This window comes from Arachis ipaensis, chromosome B08 (genome assembly GCF_000816755.2).
Source record: "Arachis ipaensis cultivar K30076 chromosome B08, Araip1.1, whole genome shotgun sequence".
Taxonomy (NCBI): Eukaryota; Viridiplantae; Streptophyta; class Magnoliopsida; order Fabales; family Fabaceae; genus Arachis; species Arachis ipaensis.
Window position 1 is genome coordinate 22,107,728 of NC_029792.2, and position 18,274 is coordinate 22,126,001.

Below are 18,274 nucleotides of genomic sequence, written 5' to 3' on the forward strand. Positions count from 1 at the left end.
CAGCATTTTGAGTGTTGTACTATTTATATACTAAGTTAAAGAAACAGAACAGAAAACATTACAAGCAAGCAGAAAACAAGACGATCTGGGTTAGGGAGGAAATTAAAGGAAACATAGAAACATTGATATGTGACATATTTTTGGTTTACATTCCTATTGTGAAAATAGTAATAATAATAATAAGGCTAATGTTGATCCCATTCCATCCAGTTAGATTGACTTCCAACTCTTGGAATGCTGTTGACTCTTGAGAATTTATCAACCTTAAAATTGGCTCCACACATTGCACCTTCACTGTCTATTCTTGGCATTGCCTTCAACTTGTTCATTGGGTGCTCAAAGCTCATCAAACCCCCTTCACTGTGGAACATACACCCTGCATTCCATATTCATTCCAATCCCAACAAAACTATCTTGTCAATCCTTACTAAATTCTAATCATAATTATTAATTAAACATAATTTATAATCTTCATTTTGGTCACTCAAATAACTCACATGTACTCTTGCCCATTGGAATAATGCATTAGGCTCTAATTTAAAGGAAACTTTTCACCAATTTGATTGGACTTTGAAAGATAATAATAAATCCTAAAATCTAAAATAAATAAAAAAGTATTTATTAATTTAATTACCTGTTGGAAAAGGAGCAAATGATTTGGCACAACCCTCTTTGATAACTTGCAGATCATCAGAGATCACCACAGATCCATCAGCTGCAATTCCCCAATACAACTTCACCCCTCCATCAGAACCCTGAAACAATCATAATCGTAATTCAGCAATAATCAAAATTTATTTAGGAATTAATATTAATTAATTAAGTAATTAATTAATTACCAGTGCTGCAAAGACACTGCCAACCTTGCTGTCATAGACAACAAAGGCAAAGCTACCATCAAGTTCCTTGACAACCTGATCTGCAGGGTATGGACCTCTGTCACGTAGGGTCTTGTAAGCTTCAATCACAAGCATGGCTTCATTGCTTCCCTTTGACAATCCATACTGCTTGTTCATGTATGATAGATTCTTCAAGCTCCCCAAGAACACACAATATATGTCATCAAACCCACAAAACAACCTGCCAGTAAAGTAGCTCTCTTTATTAGAATAATCTAAATCAATTATTTAAATTTTGAATTGTGAAAGTATGGTAATGATAATAATAAATAAATAACCTTTGGTTATTAAGAGAGAAAGGATTATCAGGGCGGACATAAGCTAAAACAGCAGCATGGCCAAAGCTGATAGAGCAAGTGTTGTTTGGATGAAGGGAAAGAAAATCTCTGAGAGTCTCTTCAGGAATCTTAGGCTTCTTGGAACCTTTGTAAGAAGCTGGACTATTCAACTCATCTGGTGGATTTGCAAAAGCCTTGTGGAATATGGCCAGCATTTTTCTTTATTGGTTTTGGCTTAATAATAATGATAATAATGATTTAGCTATTTGTAGATCAAAGGGAATGAAATAATGCAGGGTTTGGAGCATAGGAGAAATTCTAATATTTATATGGTGGCAATGATAGTAAGTAGTACCTAGCCATCTTCAAGTGTTAAGAGGGTGGCGTGTGTGTCTTCATCAAGTTTGTGGGCGTGGGACCTAGTTTGGTGGATAAGCATCCAGATTTTGGTTCTTATAGTAAGATATTTTCTTGTGTGAAATTATATTCTAACAATTAAGTTGGAGGATTATATAAAAAAGAAAATTATTAAGAGGCATGATTGTTAATTCCTTTATGAGTAATAACTAATAACTAATAAATCATGCCAATAATTTTTTTTGGATACTTTGATCTTGCTTTCTATATGTATGTTTGTGTTTATATAACTTTTTTATAGGTTGCACAAATTTTTTTCTTTATTTTCTTGTATAATTAACAATTTGATTTTTATGCACGGATATTATAAAAGAATTTTATATAAATAATTAATTGTGTATTATCATAATAAAAAAAAAATAAGAGAAAGAGAGTGTTTTTTCTCCTGCAAAAATAAGATGTCCACGATCCACCTCTGCTTCTGCTTCCACCGCCACCTCCGTACAATTTTTGGTCTCTAAGATAAGGACGATTTTAAAACCAAGTTAAATCTTAGGACAATTTTTCGACCTATACTTTAGGGACCAAAATCGTACTTAATCTTTTTTTTTCTTTTTAATTAAATTTTTACACTGCTTTTAGTTTTATAATTAAGTTATTGTTAGTGTAAAAAATATCCACAATTAAAAATCTAATTAAATCGTTAATTTTAACGTTTTTAATATAGAAATGAACTAATTACAAAGTTTAGGAATCTAATTAAAAAATATAGAAACCTAATTACAAAATTAGTAAAATTATAAAGACTAATAGAGTAATTATATTTTATAAAATTATGTAAAATTCTTTAAACTCGTTACCTAAAATTTTTTACACTATTAGGATATCTAAATTAAATAAATAATGAAATGTGTATAATAATAATACAAAAATTTTGCAGTTAGTTAAAATGTTAAACTTAGTTAATTTAAGTGTAAGAAGCTATTAATAAATAAGATTTATTAGGCTCTTTTGTTGTTTTCTTTCTCAAGACGAAGTATGTGGTCCTACTTTGTCGCTTTCATCAACATCTTTTAATTTCCCAGTTCCTGATTGCTATTACCATGGGAGAGAATGATATCACTTTTCCCTTGTTTGGGCACAAAAGTCCCTCAATCATGCAAGCAATGGACAAACTAATCATTCTTCTTTCATCCACTTGGAATTTTTATTTTTTGATAAAAAAAATAATATTTATTATGAATAAATATTGTTTTAATCCCTAAAATTTAGGGTCAAAATTAAATTCGTCCTTAATCTTATTTTGGATTTAAAATCTTCCCTCAACGTTTCATTTGGTATTAAAATCGTCCTTTCAACTTTTTTCGGACAAAAATATCTTTATATTTTTTCTTACCCTAATCCCATCGTTCAGTGCCACTATCACCACCTTTATTACTACCAATTATTCCTCTTTTCATATTTATTCATTTTAATCCATCAACAACAACACAACACAACATAACATTCAAATTTAAAAATTCATCATCAACAATGTAACATTCAAATTCAAGAACAATATTAACAACCTCATTTATTTCAAAGAGATTGGAAAGAGAGTGAGACTGTCGAAAAGAAAGGGGAAGCGAGAGAACAAGAGAGCGAGAGAGAGAGAGAGAACTCAAAATTGTGGCTACCACCATCGAAACCGCCGCCACTGTTGCTCTTAAAAATTGTCGCCGGAAAAGGAAGGAAAAGGAGATCTAGAACTAGAGAAGTCCTTGCAAACACTAACAGAGAAGCAGAAAAGTTCAACCTCAATGTTCACCACTATCTCCGACGCTTAAAAAATATTTGTTTTAAATGCAACATCAAATCCAATAACAACAACAACAACAACAATAAAGCATTCAGATTTTTTATAAATGAAAAACTTAATCAATTACAGAAAATGACAAACGATATCCAAAGCAAAGTAGAGAAAACAATGTCACTGATTTATGCCGCCACTGCGATGTTATTGTCGGAGAAGGTCGTCGACAGCCGACAAGGTAAACGGTGACGGCGCCGTGACCGACGCCGAAGAGGAAGGCGACGACGGCGGAGAGGATGCTCTTCAATGGCGAGGCGAGGCGAGGGCGACCGTCAATCTCGACGGCGGTAGAGGAGTCCTTAATAGCAGATTTCTGTCGTGGTTTCCTCTTTCAACACATGCAACAACAACAACACAATAACGACACCATTTTAAAGAGTACCGAAATTAGGAAAAAGATGCTCATGAGGAAGAAGGGGAGTGGGTTTAGAGGGTGGTCTGATTAAAAAAAAGAGGAAGAGAAAGAGAAAGAGAAAGAGAAAAAGAAAGAGAAAAAAGAGTGTAAAATATTAGAATAAAGAAGTATTTTTTTAAATAAAAAAAGAGGACAGCCAAACAAAAAAAATAATTTTAATATCAAATAAAACATTAAAAATGATTTTAAAACCAAAATAAGATTAAAAACGAATTTATTTTTGACCTTAAACTTTATGAACCAAAAGAATATTCATTTCTATTTATTATCTTATACTTCTCCGCTTAATTTTTTTGTTTATCTTTTATCGGAAGCTGGCTATTTTGACCTTTCAAAAAAAGATTGAAATATTTGTCCATTTATATACAAATATTAAAAATTGAAAATGTTGTGGTAAAATAAAATAAAATTTTCGGATAAGCCATTGTATTTTGTAACATCCTGTGGGTTTGTAATTGTAAGTTGTAACTGCTGCATGTGTTCTTATCCTTTTTCTATCTTTATCCACTCTATCACTGTGAGCATGAGCTTCAAGATTCCTTCAATAATAAATTTCACGGTGAAGTTAGCTCAGCTTTTTATTTTTCTCATTATTATGTGGACCATTAAGACCCCACCTCGTGATTATTCCGGGTAAGGTCTAGTCTCAATTTTATGATTCTATGGACTGTACATAATTTGGTTGCATAGATATTTATGTAGTAAAATTCAATCCGATTTCTCTGATATTAATGGTATTAGTATTAATATTGATAGTAGTAGAAGAAATAATGATATCATCATAAGATAAGATTATAGAATAAAAATAGTAAAAATAAAAATGATAATGATGAAGATAAGAAAGATAATAATAGTAGTAGTGGTCGTTGATAAATTTTGTGGGGTTTAAATTTCACACATTATAAATAAAATTTTATAAAACTAATTTATGTTGCTGGATTTTTTAATTAAAAAATTGTATTATCTCAAAATAATAATGTTAGTGTCGAAGTGTCTAATTTTTAAAAAAAAATTGCATTGTTCTTTATGAAAATGGATAAGAGTCAAGCCGAGTCTTTACTCATCATAATTAAAAGAGAAAAAAAAAGTATAAAAAACTAATTATTAGTTAATCAATACTAGCCAATTTTATTTAGAATTTATAGTTTAGACTTTAAAGTGCAAGCTTAAAGGTTTATATGATTTAAAATTTAGAATTGACAAAATAGTTTTTTTGTGGGTTAATATAATGAGGTAACCGTTAATGCGGTACTCAAAAAATTCAACGCTGATAAAAAAAATTTCTAAAAGAAATTGATTAAATAGTCTTTTGAATAATTTAAAAATATGATAAAATAATTAATAAATATTATATTTTTATATAAGTAAAAAGTTTTTATATTTAATAAACGATTTATCCATTTGATTCTAATTTTTATAACAGTATTTGAATAAATATTTAGAAGATGTACAAAAAATTTAAAGCAAAATTTAACTTTTAAATTTTTTATTTTATTTTTTAAAAAAATATGGTCATTTACAAAAAAAATTTACTTGATATAAAATTACCAAATTTTGAAGAAGAAAAGATATTATTTTTCTAATGATGATTGTGAAGAATTACATCAAAATATAATCTCTAAATTTCTTTTAAAAAATATATATTTAATATCTGGTTCCTTTTATCGCATTTTTTAATCTTTCAAGATCTTATTTGTTATTAGTATGATTATTTTTATCACCAATATAAATTTTTGAGTATTATTTTAATAGTTTATTCTAATATAATATCATAACATAATAAGATTTTTTTAAATAAATAATTTAATTATTTTATTTACTAATATAGATAATTTAGACATAATTTACGTTTTTTATCCTGTTACTTATCTCATTTACCGTGTAAACAAATTAATTATGAGTATTGTAAACGAGATAAGACGCACATTTTAAACACGTATCACGTGATATGTGAGAATTGACGAAGTCCACATATCTCGTTTACAATGTAAACAAGATATACTCATAATTAATCTGTTTATACTATAAACAAGATACGTGTTTGTAAGTATAAAAATATTAATAATTTAATTTGTATCGATTTAAAAAATAAAAATCAATGTATTTTGTTACTATTTAAATCGAATGGAATATTAATAAATGTTGTAGTTGCATCATTAAATTTGAAAAAAATTAAATATAGGAACAATTACAGAAATTGTGTTTATTTTATTGGCATCAAAATCTTCTACTACGTACGATTTTTTATGTTTTTCAATTTTTCATATTCTAAGTTCCTATTTACTGAAATAAAATATTTGGAGATGAATTTTATCCAAATACAACTTTTGAAATGGCAAGAAGCAAATGCAATTTTTCATATCTCTATAGAAATTCTTACTGGCAGTAGCGGTTTATAGAAGAACGTAAACTGCTACTAGTAGTCGCGGTTTACGTAGGTTAGCATTTTACACAGAAACCGCTATAGGCAGCAGCCGTTTCTGTTGAGTGTGGCATGTGCATAAACCACTACATACAGACAGTAGCAGTTTATGTGTTGGGTGGCGTGAACATAAACCGCTGAAGGCAGTAGCGGTTTACGTTGAGTGTGTGTGCGTGGTGGTTGGTTATATATACCCCTCTAAGGCATTGAGGTAGAAGAGGATTGTCATTTCTCACAAATGAATGGTGAGGAGAGTTTTGTGACTCTAGTTCATTGCTCTGGGAAAATTCAAAAAAGCAAAAGGCATGGTGTTAAATTTAGATAGGGAACTGCTTAGTGTTTTTATCTGGTCATCGAGTACATTGGTAGAGATAAAACACAATATATTACAGAAGGTGGGTGTGTGTGGGACAAAGTGGGTAAAAAAATTGTTCTACAAAATTTTCATTGCCGTTTTGTCGGCCAGTGTGAAGTATGAGACATTTTTGATAGGGTCTAATGAAGACATTCAGATCTTGTTTCACTGTTGGCGGAGTTTTTTGGAGGTTAGAATACCCGAGCTTCTTGCGAAGTTTGAAGATGGCGTCGATAGCTCTAGGGCATCGACGCCGAATCCTCAGTCAATGATGATGGATGGTGCCTCGACGTCGATGCCTGTGGTAGCACCTTCAGGTCTGATCCCTGATCCTCCACGTGTTGCGGCTGGTACTGATGGTGTGCCTCGTGGTGTTCCTGATTTTGAAGTTGAGGCCGGACCGGATCGAGTTGAGAATGCAATGTGGGACGATGATTCGGACGATAAGCTGGTCAACATTGGTGGGGACAGTGATGATGATATTCCGAGCAATACACATACACCCCACGGAGCTTCGGCTTCCGGCACACAACAGTATCCTTCACACTTGTCAACCTTGAACTTGGAAGCCATCGGCCAACAGCAGAACGTAGAGGCAACCTTCGCGGGCCAGGGTCTGCATGATGCGACTGCTTTGACAGACTTTCAGATTGGCCAATCCTTCCAGAGTAAGGAGGAAGTTATGTTAAGTGTAAAGGATTACAGCATCCAGCGTGGAGTTGAGTACAGGATGATGGAGTCAGACCATCTCAAATACAACGGGAGATGTAAGGAGTTTAGAAAAGGATGCACATGGATGATCCGTATCACGCTGCAACAAAGGAAGAGCACCTGGGAAGTTAGTAGGTACAACGGACCGCACACGTACTTGGCCACATCGATATCGAGCGACCACAGACAGCTTGATTACCATGTCATATGTGCGACAATGTTTTTGTTGGTCAGAGCTGATGCCTCAGTTACGATTAAGGTGTTGCAGGAAGCACCAGAGGCAACCTATGGTTTCAGGCCTAGCTATAAGAAGGTATGGATGGCAAAGCAGAAGGCAGTAGCACAGATCTATGGTGACTGGGAAGAGTCTTATGGTGAGTTGCCTCGTTGGATCCTTGGGGTGACATCCACCATGGAGGGTACGATTGCTCTGTTGAAGACCTCTCCGGTTAGAGTGGGTGATCAGGTTGATGAATCAACAGTCTACTTTCATCGTCTTTTTTGGACATTTCCTCCATGTATTGAGACTTTCCGACACTGTAAGTCGCTAGTCATCATCAATGGTACGCACTTGTATGGCAAGTATGGAGGAACTTTGTTGTTGGCTATTGCTCAAGATGAAAACTCGAAAACTCGAACATTTTGCCCGTTGCGTTTGCACTTGTGGAAGGAGAAAATGCAGAGTCCTGGGCATACTTTCTATCCAACCTGAGAAGCCATGTGACTCCACAACCAGGTATTCTGGTGATATCTGACAGGCACATTGGCATCAAGGCGGCACTAGAAGCACTTGATAGTGGTTGGCGACCTCCCCATGCTTATCGGGCATTTTGCATTTGGCATGATGCCACAAAATTTGGGCTCAGCTTCAAGGGGCAAGATTCAAGGAGGTTACTGGTAAATGCTACTTATGCAAAGACAGAGGCCGAGTTTGACTATTGGCTTGATATAATGAGGACAGAGAATCCGGCTTTGTGTGATTGGGTAAACATGATGGAGTATGAGAGGTGGACACAGCACAAGGATGGTGGCAGACGATATGGTCACATGACGACCAACATATCTGAGTGTGTCAACTCTATTTTGAAGGGCACCAGGAATCTACCAGTGACGTTGGTGAAGTCTACATATCTACGGCTTGCAGAGTTGTTTGTTGTTCGAGGTCAAACGACAGAGGCACAGCTAGGATCTGGGCACCAGTTTTGCCAGGCGCTTGTGAAAGTCATTGAGCGGAACTTGAGGGATTCAAGGTGCTTCACAGTGACACTGTTCGACAGGCATCAATTTGAGTATATCGTGACAGAGACTACTCCTACAGGTAACTTCTCATTGGGTACCTATCGAGTTTCTCTTATAGATCGCACCTGCGACTGTGGCCACTTTCAGGCCCTGCACTACCCCTGTTGCCATGCAATCGCATGCTGTGCTCAGTCGCGGCTAGATTGCGCCACGTATGTTGATGAAGTTTACAGCATGTCTGAGGTATTCAAGGTGTATCAAATGGGCTTTGCACCTTGTATTTCAGAGGGGCTTTGGCTGCCATATGACAGACTGACTGTGATCCCTGACCCTAACATGCGACGAGCTAGAGAAGGGCGACCACGATCCACCCGTATCTGCAACAACATGGATGAAGCTGACTCTAGTAGACCAAAGCGATGTGGCCTATGCAGGCAACCCGGCCACACTCGTAAGAGTTGCTCTCAGCGAGGTTCCACGGTCGGGTCCTAAGATTAGATGTTTTATTCACGTTGTATTATGTTATGTAGTAGTTATTGTTCATCTTGGTTATTAGTTGTGCTATCCTAAATGTTATGAGCTCGCATTAGTACGCTATTTTCATGTAACGGTTTATTTGTTTTGTGTAATGCATTAGAACTTTGTAATCTTGTATTGATGTATTTGTATTTCTTCAAAACTAAAAACAATTGAAGAAGCATGCAACAGATACTTGTGAAAATATATAGTCATACAGTCATCAACACATTTATAAAACCAACCATAGATACTTAAAAAAAGATAGGGTCACACAATTGTACCTACTAAGTTTGGAACATAACTCTCGAAATAAACATGAAATCATACGGTGCTGGAAATAAATAAATAAGATACGTGGAATGCAACTACTAAAACAATCACAAAGACAACTACCTACTTGTGACCATCATCCGGGTCATTGTCCCCGAATGCGACAAGCAGATGAGAACATGTGCCACATCGAGGAGGACGCCTCACTCTAGTAGGTCAGTGGGGCTGCTGTGCAACAACGTTAGCCGAACGGTCCGCTCCAAATGCAGACTGGGGCGTCCCTCCCATGGTGAACCAAGTGTCCAATGGGCTACTTGCGGGCTCGTTCAAGTCCACCATAGACTGTCTCTGATAGTTCGGTATCTGATACTCTGGTGCCTGGATCTGGATATCTGGCATCTATGGGTGGTAAGCTGGGGCATCGAGCTGGATATCTGGCATCTGCAAATGGTAATCAAGTGCATCAACCTGGATCTGGGACTGATCGTCATCCTCCCGCATGATAGTCGTGAACTCTGCGTAGAACTGTGAACTACCCATCTGATCGTCTATGTCCATGGTCATCGTTGTCGTACCAAGATCAGCATACATCTGTGCAATGTCATGGAATGCATGAGAGCTGCATTCAGTTGTGAATGTCCCGCCCCCAGCCCCAGTCGCCGTGTACCCGCTAATTCCACCACCAATTTGGGTACCACCCCCAGCCCCCCTACATCTAACACTGGCCCGCCGAACACAGTGCTCGCTAATACCTCCGTCGTCCCCACCTGCATCATCCTCCTACATCATATCATCTAACCATCACCACTCCCGACCTGTGTCCCGGGTACCAATACGACGGCGTCTCTCGACAAGCTTGTTGTCCGATAACTGTGATCTCCGTGGTGCCTGTGACGATCCTCTCTGAAAGGCCTCCGTCGGTATCTCTACGTGCCTGGGATCTGCAAATGTGGCTCCTGGGGAAAGGACCCTGTGCACCTTGCGGTGCCACCAATCTAAGAACTCAACGAAGGGGCCTGGATCAGCCACTCTGTCAATAATAAGGACTGAAACAAGTCTATTCTACCAGTGTAAATGCTAGACCTAATAGTAATAGGGGAACCACCTATCTCCGCCCGTCTCGTCCTTAGCATGTAGTCAGTCTATGTTCAAAGCCCCCTCGGGAACATGCTACACCCCGCCAAGTTGTGGGACCACCCTATCAACTTAATGCCACTCAATGATGGCAAAATATATCAAACTAGTAACCGCTTGCCATAACTAACAATGCTCCTCCGCAAGTATCTCAGGATGGACCACAGCTAGTACGTTGAGGGTAGAGTAAGGCTCCCATACAATCTGAAAATTTAACATCCTCGAACGTTATAACAGAATGTATATATATAATCATAATGATGAACTCCAACTAATGAAACCAACCACAAACATGATACTTACATCCCGAGTGGTCAATCGATCTAATGCAAGGCGATAGTTTATAACCCTTTGCTCCTTGCCATCATTTGGTGGTAAGTATGCGGTCCACCTGAACGATAGTAATCGTTTATAAAATGAAGGAATAACACAACATATCATATTTTTCAAGCTTCAAACGAATAAAGAATACCTGGATGCCAACGGAAACGAAAAATCCTCAAACCCAGAGGGCCTCAATGAGGGAAACCGCCAGAATATCCAACTCTGTAGCAAGTGGAGAGGACCTGCCAAGTTGGTAACATTTCTATTCGCCACCTGACACATGCATCGATACAACTATGCCAAAGCGGCGGACCCCCAGCTATAACTCCCCATGTCATCAAGATTCGCCACAAAGGGCAACCACTGTATATGAACCCGGTTCGCACTCTTGTCCCCAAATAATTAAGTGGATAACAACATCATGATATAGGCACGTGCGTATATGCGAACAATATCCTCGGCCGCATCTGTTGGTAACACCCTAAATCTCTGATGGAACCATGTGAAGTGGACTGTCATCTGCTTGACCTTATTCGGTGGTGGCAACTCACCAAATAACTCTTGAAACCATTCCCAAGCTGGTCGGCCATTCTCCATAAATTTTTCAAACTCTGCCAGACAACCACTAACGGCCTTCCCATCGACAGACAACCCAAGCTGAAACGCCATATCTTGCAGTGTCACCGTGCACTCTCCAAAAGGCTCGTCCAACCAGAACTAGCGGCTGTTTAGCCTGGCCAAATGGTACAATCTAGCCCTCTCTAAATAAGGAATGATCCTGTCATGCATAGGCATATTTTGTTACCGCCTCACACTGTAGATATACATACTTAGTTGCACCCAACAGGAAAGATATACACGAAGCATTTAAATTCTACTTTCTACAAAAAAAACCTATCTAATTACACCAAATAAATAAATTATACCATCACCAAACAATGAAACAGTTAAACAATTCAACTATTATTCAATTATCAAATCAAATTGTTAAATATTTAATTTATTAAATAATTAAAAAACCGGTTATAAAATTACATAACCAATTTTCAATCGAGTATAAAAAATAAATACGTTTTCGACAAAAACCGATTTTCTGGACTAAAGAACCGATTTTTTAAAAGAAACCTTTGATAAAAATCAATTATTTAAAATTAGACTTTTAAAATAAAATCTTTTAAAATAAAATCTTTTCTTGAACTTTTGATTTCTATCTTGTTTTACCTTTTCTTTCTTTCTTTATGTTCGAATTCTTTTAGGTGTTTTCTCTTATTTGATTTCAACATTTTTAAGTTTGGTGTCTTTTAGTGTTTTTCTCTTTATTTTTCGAAATTTGTGTTATTTGATTTCAAAATTTTTAAGTTTGGTGTCCGTCTAGTGTTTTTCTTTTCTTTTTAAATTTCAATATGTATATATTCGAAATTTTTTACTATCTTGGTTTCAGATTTTAAGTTTGGTGTCCGGTTAGTAATCTTTTTATTTAATTTAATTTTCTTGTTTATCTTTTCTATCTTTAAATCTGTATTTTTCTTTTTCTTTAATTTTCAAAATTTTGTTATCTTATCTTTAATTTAATTTCAATTTTTAAAAGTTTAGTATTTTGTTAGTTTCTCTTTCTTCCAAATTTGAATTTTAAAATCTATAAATTTTAAAACTTATCCAAACATATATACATATATACATGAGAATCCCAAAATGAACCAAAGCAGAAAAACGACAACCTGTTTATTCGAGTTAACCTGTAAGAGGAACAAACATAAAATACGAGGTGGAGATTCTATATACATATATAAATATAAACAAAATACGCCCCTGAGTCCCAAGAGTTCTTCGCTTCGTCAGAGTCTCTAGAATACAGAGTAGTGCTTCTCAATCTGCATCTGAAAAAATAACAATATTGTATGGGATGAGAACCGGGGGTTCTCAGCATGGTTAAGGTACCCACATATATAATAAATAAGGTCCCGGGAAAGCCAGAGGCAATCCTAGAACTCTGACACTCAAATTATAACTCTTAAAACAGTAAATTTTAAACCACAAGTAAGGTAGGTCATGTAAAGATCTTAAAGTTCTAACTCATTCATAACTTACCCCCTTGATCTCCCATCTCCTTCCAAACCTCCTGAAATTCCAATGCACAGACAAGCAAAACAGACAAGACAAGCACATACAGAAAGCATATATAACAAGTAGGCAATTAGCAATTAACATGAATAAATAATTAAGCAAGCCAAGACAATGCGCACGCAAACAAAACATACAAGTGCACATGATGCATGCCTACCCTACGGCTGATGATATCATCTATCAGTTATATAGCCAACTCGACACGTCTTGGTAGCTAACCATAGACAGAAATAGCCATTGCAAAGCAAGTGGGTTTGAGCTACAACTCCCTTGCTACTACCCGCTTAACCCAAAGCTAGTGGAATAACCACTACTGCGGCTACTACCCAAGCGGGTGTTTAAAAGCTCAACCCGGAGCAAGTGAAACGAACCACAACCCTTGCTACTGCCCAGGCATCACAATCACGGAACTGGAGCAAGTGGGACAAACCACCATCCTTGCTACTACCCAGATATCTCAAGCATTGACCTGGAGCAAGCGGGACGAACCACAATCCTTGCTACTGCCCATGTATCTCAAACATATATTCATTTATTACTCCATAATTAAATTTATTTCTTCATACTCTTCTTCCCTATCTCATATCCGGAGCAAGTGGACATCGCCACTGCCTAATATCCGGGGCCACAATCACATTTATTTACAAACCAACATCCCCGTTAACTTTTCAACTTACATCACCTCTTTACAATCTTTCTTCACTCACAAGTTATTATCCTCTCAATGTTCAACTCCCTTTCTATAATTAAATTTAAGTTTAGGACACTAGGGAGTAAAAATAGAGGTTTAGAAGTTCGAAATTAAGCTTTAAATCACAAAATCCTTGTTTGCTGAAACAGAGGCCACGCGTACGCGTGGGCGTACATTTTTCGTTTCTCGCGTACGCAAGCTCCTTGCTCGCATACGCGAGATGCCCAGCCCGAAAAGGTTGGCCACGTCGCGTGCAAGTAGCCGCATATGCAAGTAATGTAGAAGAGCAAAATTGTTGAATGCTGCAGAATTTTCAATTTTGTACTCCGAACTTCCGACGCACATAACTTTTTTGTTTTAAAACAATTTTCATCCGTTCTTTGAACGACGTAAACTTCATGGATCTAGTTTTTATTTGAAATAAGTTTGAAATAATTTAGAGGTTTGGAAGCCAAGTTATAGCTTGCCAAAAGTCGGCTAAAAATCAATTTTTCACAAAAATACTCTAACCTCTATTTTCACCAAAACATAACTCATTAACCATATTCACATAGTCATATCCTGCACTAAAACATACTATATCACAACCACACAGGCCCACACTCTTCCATATCCAATCATATCTCAATTTTAAATAGTTTTATTCACAGTATTTTGCATTCATACTTAATACAATCATCAATACATAAGCATTCTCAACCTACCACAAATAATCACTATCCATATCAAATATTATCATCAATCATCCAACATACAATCCAACCACTCAATTCAACAACACTAACAACAAGTACTCATATGTTCACTAATCCAATCAACCACCGACTTCAATCCAAGCTTATCCTATGGTCATCTAGCCTAAATTTTCACGAAACATTATATATTATATAGGAGAAACCAAAACCATACCTTGGCCGATTTCTCGTAAAGTCTGGAACACCTCAACTAGCACCATTTCACAAAGCCCAAGGTTCCAAAACACATACCAAACAGAAAACTCATCTACCACAACCCAATGTTCAGCTTTTCGATACCACCAATTCCATCAATAAGCCTCAAATAACCCACAACTCAATCTAATACCAATGAAAATTACTAAATTAATATGTCTTTCACTTAAATGCAGGTCTCACAAGGTTTATAGTTGTTCTCACCTTACAAAGAATCGAAGCAAGACCCAACAAATTTGCAAGGTCAATACGATCCTAGACATCAAAATTTAACCAAATCTCAACACCAAAACTTACCGAAAATTGAAATTGGAAAAGAGAGAATCGAAACTGAAATTGTGCCTTCCTTACCAAATTGATTACTGGGCTTTATAGAGCTCGACGTGGTGGACGCATGTTCGCAAACGGTGCGGTGATCGGAGCTCTGAATTGAAAGATACGGCAATTTGAATGAGGAGTAAGGGTTTGGAATGAATCTTCTTCTTCCCCTTTTGCATGATCAACGTGTTTCTCTTTGGGTAGGAGGAGAATGAGCTGAAGCTTATGTGTTTTAATGAGTTGAGTTGGGATTTGGGCCCAATACGGGCCCAGGTCGCCCGATTCGGCCAGTTCGACCCAATCTTGGGCCAAATTTTTTAAAATTAGTGTTAAAATTCATATTTTAATTATTTCTACCTCACTAAATCATAAAATTCTATTTTTTAATTTATTTGATTAATAATTAATTTATTAACTAATTGGTCACTAATTACTCGGGGTTTACATCCATCGCCCTCACCGTGTCGTTTTCTATATTCGTAGCATTCCTTTTTACAACTCTATCGTCGTGTCCATTCTCCTCTCTGCTACCACGTCTCCATGTCATCCACTACTCTGTGCTTTGACTCGCCATGGCGTCTTCCACTACGCCATTTTGAAAGTTACCCTTTTGTCATTTAGACTTTTGTATAAAATCTTGCTGTTTTTGTATAGGATGGATACTTTCAGCTTTATTCCTATGAAAATTAATAATTAGTTAGAACTATCAGAGAGATGGAAAATGAAGTCTCTGTGGAGAATGGAGCCCTGTGAAAAATGGGGATGGGGAGCAATATTTTCCCACAATGAAAAATGGAGACGGAGACGAAGAGCAAATCTGGGGGCAGAGATGGGGAGTAAGGAGGCATCTCCCGCCCCGCCCTGCCCAGTGGACATCCCTAAGCAAACTGCACGTTATTTTTTATTAATCCAATGTATTAATTTTTTGGCGTGAAATTATGGTTTCAAATCTAATTTATACGAATCAAAGAAAAAAAACCAATAAACGAGGTATTTTAATAAGTGATGAAAGAACATGCCAAATCAAAATGATTGGAAGTTGAATAAATTTAAATAAAATATTTATGTATTATTTTAAGTATTAAAAATTTGGATTATTTTAATTGTATTTTTTTATACAATAATTCTCTGCATCCAAGGGATTTCACTAATCAAGTCCAACCAAGTTGTTATACCCTCCTCTACATCCACGCGCTACGTAACTAACTTTTAAATGTAAACAACTTTCCACTTTTAACGTAAGCGGCAAATCTTCTTCTTCTACCAAATTTGCGCATGCAGGTTCTTCTTCCTCCTCCTCCTCCTCCTCTTCCTCCTCCTCCTCCTTTTTTCTGATGTTGCATCTTCTTCTTCTTCTTTTCCTTTTTCGTTATCTTTCTCTTTCGTTATCACCATCACCAATAACACCAACATTTTGCAAACATCTTTATTGGTTCTGATTTTTCTGATACCATCATTAAATAATTTCGGTTCATTTCTTAGTTTATTTCGGTTCATTTGTGTGTTAATTGAGGTTCACTTGATGCTACTGATAAGTATTGACCAAGTTTTTTATTCCCTAAGTAATTTCAGTTCATTTCTTAGTTTAATTAAGGTTTATTTGGATCCAGAAATAAATTCAATGTGTATTTTGTGAATGATTGAGTCTTTTTGACTATTTGTTCAAATCTAAAGTAATTTCGGTTCATTTGTGTGCTAATTGAGGTTCACTTGAAGCTGCTGATAAGTATTGACCAATTTTTTTAACAAAGAAGAATGAAATTATTCATTATCACTTTATTCAATTGCATTAGATCCCACTCCATTATATTCAATTGATTCAGTTTTGAACAAGCAGTAAAAAGACTCAATCATTAACAAAAATACATCGAATTCATTTCTGAATCTAAATGAATCTCAAATAAACTAAGAAATGAACCGAAATTACTTAAGAAATAAAAAAAATTGGTCAATACTTGTCAGCAGCATCAGGTGAGCCTCAATTAAGATACAAATGAACCAAAATTACTTCAGTTTTAAACAAGTAGTAAAAAAGACTCAATCATCAACAAAAACACATACAATTTATTTCTGGATCCAAATGAACCTCAATTAAACTAAGAAATGAACCGAAATTACTTAAGGAATAAAAAATTTGGTCAGTACTTATCAACAGCATCAAGTGAACCTCAATTAATTCACAAATGAATCGAAATTAGTTCAATTTTGAACAAGCGGTAAAAAAAAAGATTCAATCATCAACAAAAATACATCGAATTTATTTTTGAATCCAAATGAACCTCAATTAAAAGAAGAAAAAGAAAAAAACGCAACAATAACAGCAGTAATAAAAGAATGAAGATTAAGAGAAAATACACGAAGAAGAAGAAGGAGGAAGGCGAAGAAGAAGAAGGAAAAACGCGAAGAAGAAGAAAAAGGAATGCGACGACGAAGAAGGAGGAAAGCCAAGAAGAAGAAGGAAGAATACGAAGAAGAAAGAACGCAAAGACGAAGACGAAGAAGGATAAATGTTGCGTTATTGAAATGCGCGTGTGTACACGTTGGTGTAATGAAAGTGATTTTTGTTTTGGCCAATTTGGTTAGATTTAATACTTAGATGTATAGTTGAACTGTTTTTCATAATAATACACATATCTCGTATTTATCGTGTAAACGAGATAATTATGAATGTATCTCGTTTACATTGAAAACAAAATATGTGTATTTGTTCAAATTTTAAATACCTTGTTTGCAAATTAAACGAGATACGTGCAAAGTAAAACTTGGCTTATCTCGTTTATGTATAAACGACTATAAACGAGATACATAATTATTTCGTTTATATTGCAAACGAGTTAAGTCATGTGATGCAAATTGGTAAATAGGCTACTAATTTCACTACAACTGCCACTCATACGCCAGTTAGCCACAATGCCACATGCTTTAATCATTTTTTTTTTCATGTTTTTGGTTAGGGATGCATTAATGAGTTTATTCTCTCCTTATATATTGGGTCTTCAATTTTAAGGTTATAATTGAGTTAGCGGTTTGAAGTGATAAAAAGTAGGCGGGAAAAAAAACATTATCATAAAATGGACTACATTGGAAATAGAGAGCCCAAAGGAATTTTGCGTAAGCCTATGTAAACTTTTTTTTTTGATGATTAAGCCTATGTAAATTATATCTATGCATACTGTTGAGGCCCAAGTTTTATTATTGTTGTGTGTTATCAACTTCTTACGTATGGCAAAAAGTAATCAACATTTTAACCAAAAAAAAAAAAAGGTAATCAACATATTACCAAAGTTGTAAGAACCAAATCGGACATTAAACCAGTCAAAAAATTGGTTCAATAATTCAATAGTCTAATTGAAATTAAAAATATAATTTAAAAATTACTAAAATAACATATAAATTAATTTAGCCAAATAAATGCT

The 18,274-nt window shown here is 35.6% G+C and overlaps 1 protein-coding gene and 1 long non-coding RNA gene across 2 annotated transcripts in view; one reads left to right on the plus strand and one right to left on the minus strand.

Moving 5' to 3' along the window:
* On the minus strand, positions 6–1,542 carry LOC107613682 (stem-specific protein TSJT1). Its single transcript, XM_016315786.2, has 4 exons — positions 1,178–1,542; positions 840–1,080; positions 635–755; positions 6–376 (listed from the first exon to the last, which is right to left on the minus strand). Exons 1-4 carry the CDS (start codon positions 1,390–1,392, stop codon positions 186–188), a joined length of 768 nt encoding a protein of 255 aa, XP_016171272.1. The 5' UTR covers positions 1,393–1,542; the 3' UTR covers positions 6–185.
* LOC110265811 overlaps positions 4,206–18,274 on the plus strand; it is a 16,731-nt gene continuing 2,662 nt past the window's right edge. The window contains exon 1 of the long non-coding RNA XR_002352175.1: positions 4,206–4,434. This is a non-coding gene — a long non-coding RNA (uncharacterized LOC110265811). The remainder of the gene's footprint in view (positions 4,435–18,274) is intronic.